Source organism: Rhincodon typus, chromosome 19 (genome assembly GCF_021869965.1).
Source record: "Rhincodon typus isolate 14 chromosome 19, sRhiTyp1.1, whole genome shotgun sequence".
Lineage (NCBI taxonomy): Eukaryota > Metazoa > Chordata > Chondrichthyes > Orectolobiformes > Rhincodontidae > Rhincodon > Rhincodon typus.
Window position 1 is genome coordinate 44,571,399 of NC_063350.1, and position 12,356 is coordinate 44,583,754.

Sequence of the window (12,356 nt, forward strand, 5' to 3'; positions counted from 1 at the left end):
ATCAAATAGTTGCAGAAAATTGTAAATAAAAAGGATTGACATTTGAATACATGGGATAGCTACTCATCACATAATATGCTTTTTTTTATATAAATCTGTGAAGCATCCACAGTAAACAGAACTGATTTTGACTAAACAAAACTAAATTAACATGGTGTGCAATCTTTTCCATGCCAAAATGGATTCCAAATCAATATTAACAAAGATTTCTTTTACAGTTGATAATCATTGTAGAACAAAAGGCCATTTTCTCTATTGGTATAAATCTTCATGAACAGTATTTCAAATATCTAAGAAATCTCATAGTCACTTTCTCTGTTATGTGACAATAGAAATTTTAAATGATAATAGTAGAAATGCATGCTAATTTGAAATAGGATTCCATGATTTCTTAGTTTTGTTCATTCATCACAATGCAATCGTTGCCTGAATTCTACTTTATAACTATAATGACAGTATTTCAGATCTTTCACCATGCTATTTATTTCTTTTAAAGACATATAGTAGTACCGTTCCACAAATAATACACTACTTAGCACCTCAGCCAGAAGATTCAGCAATCTTGGTGCTACATTTTACAATACTTCTCTTTAAACCTCTTTTTTGTTGGCTTTTCTATTTTCTAACAGTTTCCTTATATATAACGATCTGGGTCACCAACCCTAACTTTATTGTTGCTCAGTTTCTGTGAACCACTTTAGAAAGTTTTATTGCATTAAAGGTACAACTGTAATGCCACCTGTTGTAGTTTTATGACTTATGACTCCACATTCCTGTGCTGTAGATATGCTGATCTGTTTCAGTTCTATTTATCACATGGCATGTGGGCAGTTCAGTGATATATTCTAGTTTAAGATTAGCTGTATTATTGATAAACATTACATTAAAGGCTGTCAAATTAAATATTTCAGTCCAAGTAATATTTCATAGTTTGAGTAATTGAAGTTTGTGTACTGAAAAGATCCATTACTTCATGCCTTCTATACCAAACAATTTTTTCCGGTATAAATCATTTACAAATAGCAAAAAATACATCTTACCATAGACCAACAGAGCTTTACAGTATTCTGCTGATTAAAATATTTTTATAAATCCGGCTTAAATATTTTCAAGAAAAATCTCTAACACCACTACTAGTCTTATTAGTTTAATGCAAATTTTTTTTTAAAGAGAAAAGCAACACCATTGAATTATTTTTCATTAAACTTGCAATTATTTCAATTTAGATGGGTGGTGGTGAAGGTTAAAAAAATGATCAAACATGGAAAGCAACACTGTTCAAATATGACATTAAGCAATTTTTCTTTTTTCTGCAATAATATTTATGCAAACCTTTGGAATGGTAGCTGATTCATCTGGGGAGAATGAAACAACATTGTTTTAAACCACAAAGCTTTATAAAACATCAATAAAACAAAGAACTGTGGACGCTGGAACACAACAGAAGTGGCTGGAGAAATTCAGCAGGTTTGGCAGCATCTGTGGAGAGAAGAAGCAGAGTTAACATGTAGAGTCCAGTGACCTTTCTTCAGAATTTCTTGACAAATGCTGCCAGACATGCTGAGATTCTCCAGCAATTTCTGTTTTTATTTACAAAACTACATTGAGCCAGGGAAGTAGAGGCGCTTAAGCCAGTCCTTTGTTTCTTCCATTGTCACAAATAATAAAATATTTTGCAATGACGTAGCTTTCTCTACAATACAAAGAGTTGAAATTTTTTCTTTCTAATTTGGATTTCTCTGAGGTTTGTTCTATCTATGCCTGGACATTTGTTCTTCCTTTATCAGCAAGACACATACTCACTTAGCCATTAAACACTGTAACCTGTCTCCCTTCTAAACCAAAAATAATTTAAAAGAGAAGCAAATCAGAAATGAGATGGCTATGTAGGCGATTTCAATTGTATATTACAATTTAATGATATAGCTTAAATCACAACTTTCAAAATTAATATATTATTTTAATACTAAGCTTCCTTCTCCGCATATAAGAAGTACTCTGGAATACACACAGCTTTCCATTTCAAAATATATTTTAGGGCAATCAAAGTAATGAATGACATTTATGTGAACTCTGTGAAAATAATATTTGACCAGTGTGAAAAACAAGTAACAAGAAGTACTCTCTGGCCAAGTCTAATAACTAGTGTGGAACTTCCCTTACCAGTAAGGTCTATAGTTCAAACTAAAAGGATGCTCTGGACCTTCTCACTGTTGTGAGTTGGATCAGCCTACCCTGATTCATGTTCCTTAAAACCATATGCTGTGCAGGGAAAAAAGGCAAAAGAGAAGGGTTTCAATTATGCTATATTCACTTTGCAAGTAGTGTAAAGTAATTTGTCTAAATTGGTGAAAATCAAAATTCAACAAGATATGTTATTATCTGGCTCTGCACTTCTCCCAGTAGAACACATGGCTGTGAATGGATTGGCCGTATCCTATTTTAATGCATAATACAACTATGCTGCAGGATGAAGCAGTAGGTCTTTACCTCTGGCCAATGTTATGTATGATCAAATGTTAGGAAAAATATTATGTTTCAACCATTAAAATGCTTTGTTAACAGGCATCACAATTTGGAACATCAGCTATTTGCTTTTGGCAATAGGGAGTCCAAAATGAATGATATTTATATTTAATATAGCTTTGTGAAAAAATAGTTTGAATCTCTTCAGTGAAGTCAATTCCAATAATTTGAGTTTGATGCATACTAGACATAGTTCCAAAAACCAAAACTACTCTTGTAACCTTCAGAACACTGGTTAAGATTTGTAAAAAAGCATAGGTTTGGGTAGCAGATGTGGGAGCAGGGGAGGATGCAGTTTCACAATTGACATCTTCTTTGACTGAAGGAAATCTGTCTGAGTTAAGAATATATCTGCCATCCCAGATCTAGACGTAGTCAGGACTATTGCGAAATGTGATGTTTCTTTAATCACAATATTGCCATTGATTGCATGAGAAGTAAGGAAAGGAAGCTTATTATATTTTTGATGGAGCTTTGAAATGTCATTGTCACTCCAAAAGCTTTTAATTATTTATCGATCTAAATTAACATGGTTAACTTATTCTTAGCACACAAGCTTGACTTGTTTTTACTTTGACTTCACCATTCACTTCAAATGCATGCTTCAATCTTAATCATTATAATTTATTTAAATGTTTTCATACAATCGCACAGATTAGTGTCATTATAACACTTAAATGTAGCTCTTAAGTGTAGATAGTGAACTTCCATGCTCCAGTTGATTGTTCCAGTTTTTGGTTTAATGTGTTATTTCCTAAGGAAACTACTTTACTTTGTGCTAATTCTAACAGTTTTGAACAGATGTTTCTTTGTTGTATTGTCACTCCATAAACATAAAAGTTCCTAGCAGTAATCTGAAGAGCTCTGTACTGGTTCCATTACTTTAGAAAGCTTATCTAACAAAAACAGATTTTATTGTCAGTAATAACCCACAAAAATCATACAAAACAAATACCAGTACTAGTCTGAATTCTGTTGGTTATGAGTCACCGCATTCAGCTGAAACAATTCCAACATTGCAAGGCTATTTTCCCCTTAAGAGCCTTCTTCCTTAGTACAGCTATGATTATATGCTGCGGTAGTGTTGTGAATAGATCTTCATATCTGTTATATTAAACTTCCAATGTTATGTGTTGAACTAACTGAACTACATTTATTTGGGATCTGTGGATGTTACAAACTTGTTTCTGTTAGTTCTGATCTTTAATGTTTAGTCATCCTAGCAATTTGTAACTGAACAATATCACAACACTGCGTTGTACAATTGATGATGTTAATGCCTTCAGAATTCATCATTCAAACTGAAAGATCTAGTACATAGCCACAGTTCTTTAAAATAAAGATTCAGTGATGCAAGTAGAAAGGAAAATACAGATCTAAAGTCTGTTAAAGCTTAGACAACTCAGACAAACTTTTTATTTTACAAAAAGCAACAAAGTTGGTACACTGAATACAACAATCTCAAGAAAATACTGTTATGAGCAAACCAATACTTTCTGATTATATCAGTTCTGACTGGAAGGAATGCAATTACACCTATAATATACAAACCACTTATAGTGTTCTTCTGTTCCAAGAAAATGATACATTATGGTTTTCTGTGTTGGCTGAATTAATATTCCTAAACTTTAATTATTACAAAGGCAAAACACCAAACAAGTAGTGAGTCCGTTTGTTATTTACTGTAAACTACAGAAAGTAGTATTATTCACACATTGTACCAAATGCTTCACTGGTTTGAAAAGGGTTAATCATCTTTCAAAATACACAAGATACCTTGTAAAACAGAACTACAGGGTGGGATAGAGGCAGCACACACACACATATCAGGATGCTAAGAATGGTGTTCATAAATTATCCATATTCCACAGTTTGCATTCTTACCACAGCCTGTGCTAAAATTCTAAAGGAAGCAGGAAGTTTTAATCCTGAATAAAATCCAACATTTGATTTTATTACTCAGTTTCCTGTCTGATGGAAGACAGCAATTATAAGATAATGCCAATTGTGGAATGTAGCCTCAATCCAGACTTTCATCTACCTTGTAATCTGAAGACATAGCTTCCTTTCAATGAATAAATAAATAAATCGTGCTATACAGGAATATTCTTCAATTGTTATCATAAATCCTGCTTCAATTCATGATGAACAAATTTATCAGACAAAACTTCAATTTGCATTACATGTCGAGGACAGATGAACACCACGAAAGACCGATATCGCCGCCTGCTAATTCTAAGTGCAAAGGTACCCTTCGCGGTTGCTTGCATTGAACCTGCTCTATCGGAATAGCCAACTGCTGATTCTCACCTTGTGAACACGCACAGAGTTGCACATAGAGCCCCAGGTAATGCAAAGCTCCCACTGTCACTCCAAATATCCCCATCTTGTCTGCACCGCTGTGTTTCTCACATCAGTCGGGTTGTGTGTTGGAAGTCCGGTCTCGCTCGGATCCTGAGGAAATCTCCGCTCAGTCAGCTCGATCGCTCAGGCGATCTGAAGCCAAGCTGATCTCTCGAAGCCGCTGCCTCTGCGGTACTTCAGCACAGGGCGGAGGAGACGTTCAGAACAGAGCGGTGCTGAGCGCGGGGGCGCCTCATCACCGCGCGGAAGTATCCACACCAGCTGGGGTTTTTTTTGAGAGAACTTCAGAGGCAATGTTCGCAAGTACAAACTTCTGAAGATTGCAGCCCCTCCTAAGATAGACCTCCATTACTAACACATAACTCTGGGATGCAACAAGCCACTCGTTCAATCCTCGACAATTCAATGGTGGCATTTGATAGTCAAGGATGGTCAAAGTTGCTAGTTTGAGTGGACCTGAAAGGGTGCGGATCTGGTTATGAAATTATCCTCTCTAGGTTCAGATAACCTTCCTCATCAATGCACCAAAACCTAGATTGGTCATAGGCGCCAGCTGGCTGACCAGCTTTGGAGTTGAGAAGAATTGTGAGATAGATCAACTATAAAAGAAACCAAATCTATCTAGACTCCTAAATCTTGCAATGGAATCCGTCCACAACAGGAGGCAGTGAGTATCCCCCGGTAGGAAAGTGGGAAGCCTGCTCATAGTGCAGTGTTATTTTGGTTTGGTAAGACTTACACTTGGTTTCCAGCTACTATCAGACCATTGGTATCATTGAAAAAAAGACATTTATTCATAGTCCTGAAGAAGAGTCACTGGACCCGAAGCGTTAACTTCACTTTCTCTCCACAGATGTTGCCAGACCTGCTGAGTTTTCCCAGCAATTTTTATTTTTATTTCTGCATCCGCAGATCTTTGGTTTATTTTTTTAAAGTAGGTTTTGAATTTACTGTATACAATACGCCTCAGGACCTAGGAACTCTCCAAAGCGCTCTAAGGAATGTAGTCTTGATGCAGGGTCCCGACCTGAAACATCGATTTTCCTGCTCCTCTGATGCTGCCTGACCTGCTATGTTCCTTCAGCTCCACATTGTATTGACTAAGGAATGTAGTAGTTAGTTCCTGCGCAATATAGCTCAGCTTTCTGTTCGAAGTGCGACTGTTTCCTCTCTCCACTGTTGCTGCCAGGCCCGATGAGTTTTTCCAGCAATTTCTGTTTTTGTTCCCAACCTCCAGTATCTGCTGTATTTAGCTTTTATTATCCCATAAGAGGTGTTATTTATGGGAGGGATAAGTATTGGTTGGGTTAATAAGATAACTCAATTATTCTTCGAGTTAATGCTTGTCACATTTAAATAAGGGGAAACAGGCCTCGCATGGATCCAAAAGACGGTGCCGAGTGCTGCACTCTTAATCCTATTGTGAATGGTCAGTTTTAGATGATGGGCTGTTGTATTCGGAGCGAGGCTTAAACCCAGAATAAAACGATTCAGAAGGGAGGCTGCTACCACTGACCCCAGTTACACATACTGCAAAGTAGTAAGCGTGGAACTGGAGTATTATACAGACTGTAAAATAAATTAGGAAATGAAATTTTATGCATATTCATAGTCTGGCCAATTTATACGCAATAACAAAAAAATCTTGCCAAATTGTTACTTGGTGACACGTATGCTTTCTCCATAAAGCAATCGTAAATGTTATGATTGCTCGACTCTGGCTGCTCGCTGTTGCCGTGCGGGGAAAACAGCGTTTCCCTGTCGGTACCTGACACCGTCCTTCACAAACGGACGCACAGCAAACTTACTTTTCGGGGGAAGAATCCTTTTGTCAGAGTTACATTTTCAGTTATACTTCTACCATTCGCTGTGATTCTTTTTGCTTCTATCGTCTCTCAGACCAATGGGGTTGAAAACAGCAACGTTTTAGAGGAGCGTGCTGGTGTAGGAAGGGATCCGTGGAGGGGCGGACTGGATGTAAGAGGTCCCCACAGAAAAGCTCAATGTCAATGTTGCCTGAGTAAGTACATTTGCTACGTGTGTGCAAGTTATTTCGATTTGAAGGGAGACATGTTTTCCACGTTATTTTTTGACGTCAAAAGGCACCAGGATCGGGACAATATCACAAACATAATCACACTGCTCCTGGACCATGGCTACAGCCGTGGTACAGGGTTTTGGCATCAATCCAGAAAGTAGTAATGCCTTCCTCAGAACTGAGCAAGCTCGTGGAGGATTTGCAGTGTCCATGTGATACCAGCAATATAGGCTAAATGTCGTAGTGATTGACTGATCAATCAAACAAACAGAACATTTCGTCAATTCTTCATGATAAGTACAGGGTTACAAAACTCAAAGGAAAATATCAACCATTAAATCTGATCCCATAATAGGGGCAGCACTTGCTGAATGATCTTGGGTGTATTCTTCGCAATACTAATAACTCACTTAAGACAATCAGCCGAGCTGGTAATGTGATTCACTTACAGTCCCTGGAGGCATTGTACATTCAATGGGCTGGGACCTATTCTGTGCTAATGAAATAAATGTGTTCAAAATTTGTACCTTTTTTGAATGACCCAGTAGCTTGGGACAACTATATTTCCCAATTGTTCACTTCATAGCAATGCCTCAGCTAATGTCAGTCGATTTGCCATCCCTTTTGTCTCGTAGCATACAATATAGTAATGGATTAAAATTTGGCAGTCTTGCATTTGTCCTGTTAGTGCAGCTCCAAAAGCGTTGACAACATGTCAGCAATATTTTCAGCACTATTCGAGTCCTACCCTACCAAGGGACTTTTGTTTAGATCCGTCATCTAAATCTACCTTATTTTTGAAGGGGGCAGAGATCAGTAATGGTACAGTAGATTGTGCCTCGAGCACATCAACATTACAATTAACTTAATGAGAATGATTATCAGAGTTAACAATAACAATTATAATGACTCTGTTCATAACATATACCAATTAGGGTTATTGCATATTAATGAAACGACCGTCGGCCAAATGCTTGGCAATAATATGAAAGCATCTCGAGACCTTGTTACGTTACAAGCGAAACACAGGTCAGAGCTGACACTTGCAACGACTGCTGGTACTCCGAGTTGCATAAATGAGACAGGTCCGAGTAACGAGGGAGGGACTAATGCCTCCTTCAGGGCTGTTAGCCGCGACGTATTTCCAATGAGGTGCATCCGACATCTCCCGGGTGAGAGTTTGGTTTCAGCACCAGACTGATGGACAGCTCCCACCACACCGGAAACACCGCCAGGCTGTGTTTTAATAGCAGAAGCAACCCGTTGTACTGATGTGGAGGCGCCCACAAACGCACAAACACATATGTTACCTACTTGCGTTGTTGAATAGTGTAATTTCCGAATGTTATTTAAGTCAAGGGGTTTAATCATGGGATTGCAGTGCTCCTGCGCATTCAGCTAGCGTGTGCTTATCGCTGCTGTGTTAAGAAGCAATCTACACTATTCCGGGAACAAGGCTTTCTCTTTCTCCGTGATCGATACCAAATGCCAAAGCTTTCTTTAATGCAGCAATCAAACCGTTCACTCCGGTGCCTTTCTATCAGAACCGGCCCTGAACCGAATGATCTCAAACCAGTCATGTATTTCATCGATTCTTTATTGTTATTGGGTTTGCTAACAAGTTCCAGCTCACAAAACCCTCACCACTCACCCCCACCCCAACCACCACCGGCAATCATTCATTAAAAACGATCTACCTCGAATCGTGTTCATTTCAGATCCATCTCAATGCTTTTTTTTTCAGGCGTTCTACGTGAACATCTTTTTTTTAATGCATACTTGAAATAAAGTTGAAAACCTGGAGCTATCTTTTAGCCCCGATCTGAAGGAAATGTCTGGTTAAGAATTATCTCTAGCCCGGATTCTCAGAGGTGGGTCCCCTGCACCCAAGTCAGTGTAGCCCAGATACCGAGACAGGATGCGTAAGCGGGCCCACTTCAATTGCACCCGAGGTCCTCTCCGATATTCTTTGGCGTTGTAGAAAGAGAGGAGCTGGTGACAACCCGCCTCAACTGGTTCCCATATAAACAGCGCGCAAGTGCTCTGTCAAGGCAACGGTCAACCTTTAACTATCCCACGTTAACCGCTTGAGAGACCACGCCTAAAACTTCTTGCTGAACTCCTATTAGACCTGAGCAACCCTGAGGCACCAAATCATCCAGTTAGAGGAGGAGGACACTATTCGCCCCATCAAGCCTATACCGCCTCTCCGAAAGACTACTAAATTAGCGCACCCTCCACTTTCCTCTCCAACTTGATTCCCCTGCTCCCTTTGGAAAGTTGCCGCAGATTCTACTGCCAGCGACTCTTTAAGGCACTGCGTTCGCCATTCTAATCACTTGCTGCTTAAATGGCAATTCTCTCTGGTTTTTGTTTTGCCAACCAACTTGAATCCGTGTCCTCTGCCTGCTGATCCTTCTGCCAGAACAAACTGTTTCTGCTGGCTTACTCCAATATCATTTTGAACACATTAACTCTGTCCTTAATCTCCCCTGTTCTAGAAAGGTTCTTGTATCTGTCCAGAGCGTAACGCGACTCCGGAGCGTCCCACCGTGCCTGGTATTAGATTGAGTGTTTTAAATCGAAGGGGAATTTAATCCAAGTGAACATTTAAGTTTTCTGTCGTTTCCTGCAACGAAGATATGACTGCATGTACAGTGATAATAGAGTTTCCTCTCTTCAAAATTAAAATATGCAAATCATTCTTCGCGTTGCTTCGTCTAAGCAGCAGCTGGCATCGCTCTCCAATTGATTTTTCAAGCACAACTTTCATTTGTCAGACATGTTCCCAGTACTACCGCAGAGGGCACAGGACAGGGCTTTGGTAATTAAAGCGCAGACGTCATTTATTGCTGGGGACAATGCTGACAATAGATAAATTGCCGTTAGGTTATATGTTTGATGTGGAAGAGATCTGGATAGTGACACTGGGTTATGGGAGTTCTCTCAACTATGCGACACTCTCGACAATACACCAAACGCAGTGCCTGGCGATCACTGCCCTGTTTTACACAAGTGAATGGACTCGCTCTAACCGTTGCGAGACCTAGAGTCTGAACAGGAGGGAACATAATATGGGGATACAGACTCAAATACAATCACCGAAACCATTGTTGACAAAATGCTTAGGAACCTTTCTGTAAATTTTGTACCCAAATTCGCATATCTACTCCATCCCCTTCGTTTATGGTGGTCCCACAACATTCCAATTTTGATTTCTTTTTACATTTCCCGTTTGTGATCTTACAACATGTTAGGACCAGCACTATTAATTTTGCCACGCAGGTTATTCAAATCCTTATTAACGCTGTTGGAACCATTCCATCATCCGGCGTGCGTCCCAACGTGAAGCCACTTATGGGAATATGTATTGGAGTTAAATTAACTTCATTGCAGTACAGGTTCTGTGAGGCCACGTTCCCTTCGCCTTGTTTTCGGGAATCGTGGCATTTAGGTGTCTGCTATTCCTTGACCACTCCACAAGGAGGCAGACTTAAAAAGGGGACTTGAATTCCGAAAGTGCACAAGACTTAACACGGTGCAATCCAAACCTTTGTAATAAGGCTGCACCTTCTTCACTCATGTGTGACTGGGTTGTTAACAGTAGTGTGATTTACAAAATTTCATGAACTATAAAACTAACGTTTGATAAATAATATAGTTGTGGAGAGCTGTTCAATAAATAATTTGTAGATTTTAAAGCTATTTATTTACTTAAATCAATTCTTCAGAATATTTCAGCTTCCACTTTCACCCCATGTGTATGCTTCAAGCTTTAATTCATTCTATGAGCCTATTTTTAAAAGCGATTTTATTATTTGTTTCCTGTTATGCAGCAGGCATGTCTGTGAGAATCTTTTAATGTCATTGGTTTCTTGGACAGCTCAATGCCAGGATTATCCAGTAACAGCAACTGCAATCACTTGCAGGACCATTGGTTATCATGCCTATAGTGACAACAACATTAAAGTTCTTAGTAATTGAGAGAAGTTACGGAGATTAGTTGTCTGGAATTCCCTTCCTAATGGCACTGTGGGTCTACCTACAGCACATGGACTGCAGCATTTCAAGGCAGCTCATTGTTGCATTCTCAAGGCAACTACCACAATATTTGCTGGTCCAGCCAGTGACACTCACATTCCATGAATGAATAAATACTTAAAAAAAACACACAACCTCATATTTTAAGACTTTAACTACAACAAACAAGATAAAATCAAGATGCATCTAACATTAAGTAATAGGCAACTATACATCTAACTAAAGAAAAGGTGCTTTTGCATTAACACAATTGAGATATGTCCTATAAAATCCCTCACTGTGAACTGTACTTCTGGACAGATATGTAGCATTGCAAAAACAAGACCAAAGCAACTCGTAGCTCTCCAATAGCCTCACTCTGCCATGTGAGGTTAAAAACTACAGTACGCTTCAAAAAAATGCTCAACACAGCCCAGGTCTTACACTTCCAATTTTCAATATCAAGGCTCACCTTGGTGTCTCCCTATTCTTTGCATCTCCAAAAACTGCACCTGCTGTATCTCATTACTTACAAAGGGAAAGAAAAACCTGCTTGGTTTCTGGTACAAAATAGTCCTTCAGTTTCTTAACAGCAGTAATTGCATAGTCTTTCTACAGCAGTATCTCTTTGTCTGTCTCTCTCTCACTATGATGCTGTTCAATAAATGTCTGAAAACTGTTACTTGATATTTCACGAGAGTTCTATTTGATTTTCTAATGCCGCGGCAACCAGAACACATGGGCCTGTCTCCAAGTGGAGGTTTTTAGTATGATCTCACCTTCCTGCTTTCAGAATGTTCCATTTCAACTTAAATGCAGGAAACATTTTAAAACATAAACATTTTGTAAATTTCAGCTTCTAATACACAATAACGGTGACATTCTAGCTTCTAACACATGATAGAGGTAAAATTCTTGCCAGAGAAATTGCAAAAGACTTTGATGTCACTGTGGAGAACAGCTGTTTCTCTGCTGATTGCAAAATATAGCCAATGATTGGCTATTTCCTGCCACGTTATCCTTCGTTTTTTATACCTGATATCACAACAGGAGATGATCTGACCCAATGTGCTTTAGAAAATCTTGTCATATCAACTTTGTGCATTCAATTGCCTGGTAGTCAATCACAATGAACCTTCCAGGCTAACATCATAACAGTGATATCCATTTTTAGGCATTGATAAGATCATCAGAAGTAGACATGGGAAAACTAAGCAACACTAAATGGGATAGAAATTGATCTTGGGAGGTAGTGTTTAGCTGTTAGTGTTAAATTGACCATGTGGAATATTTCCTATCCATTTTAATCAATACATTTGACTATCCAGCAGAATATATTAAACAATCAAAATACACCTCACATTTGCCATGCCCAAAGAATAAATTATTTCTATCCCATATTTGCTGC

The 12,356-nt window shown here is 38.7% G+C and overlaps 1 protein-coding gene across 1 annotated transcript in view; it reads right to left on the minus strand.

Annotated features, from left to right (window-relative positions):
* Positions 1-5,004, minus strand: part of LOC109933619 (V-set and transmembrane domain-containing protein 2-like protein) — a 77,656-nt gene extending 72,652 nt beyond the window's left edge. The window contains exon 1 of the mRNA XM_020532633.2: positions 4,837-5,004. Coding sequence (XP_020388222.1) covers positions 4,837-4,912 — 76 coding nt within the window. The 5' untranslated portion in view covers positions 4,913-5,004. The remainder of the gene's footprint in view (positions 1-4,836) is intronic.
* Positions 5,005-12,356: the final 7,352 nt, after the last annotated feature.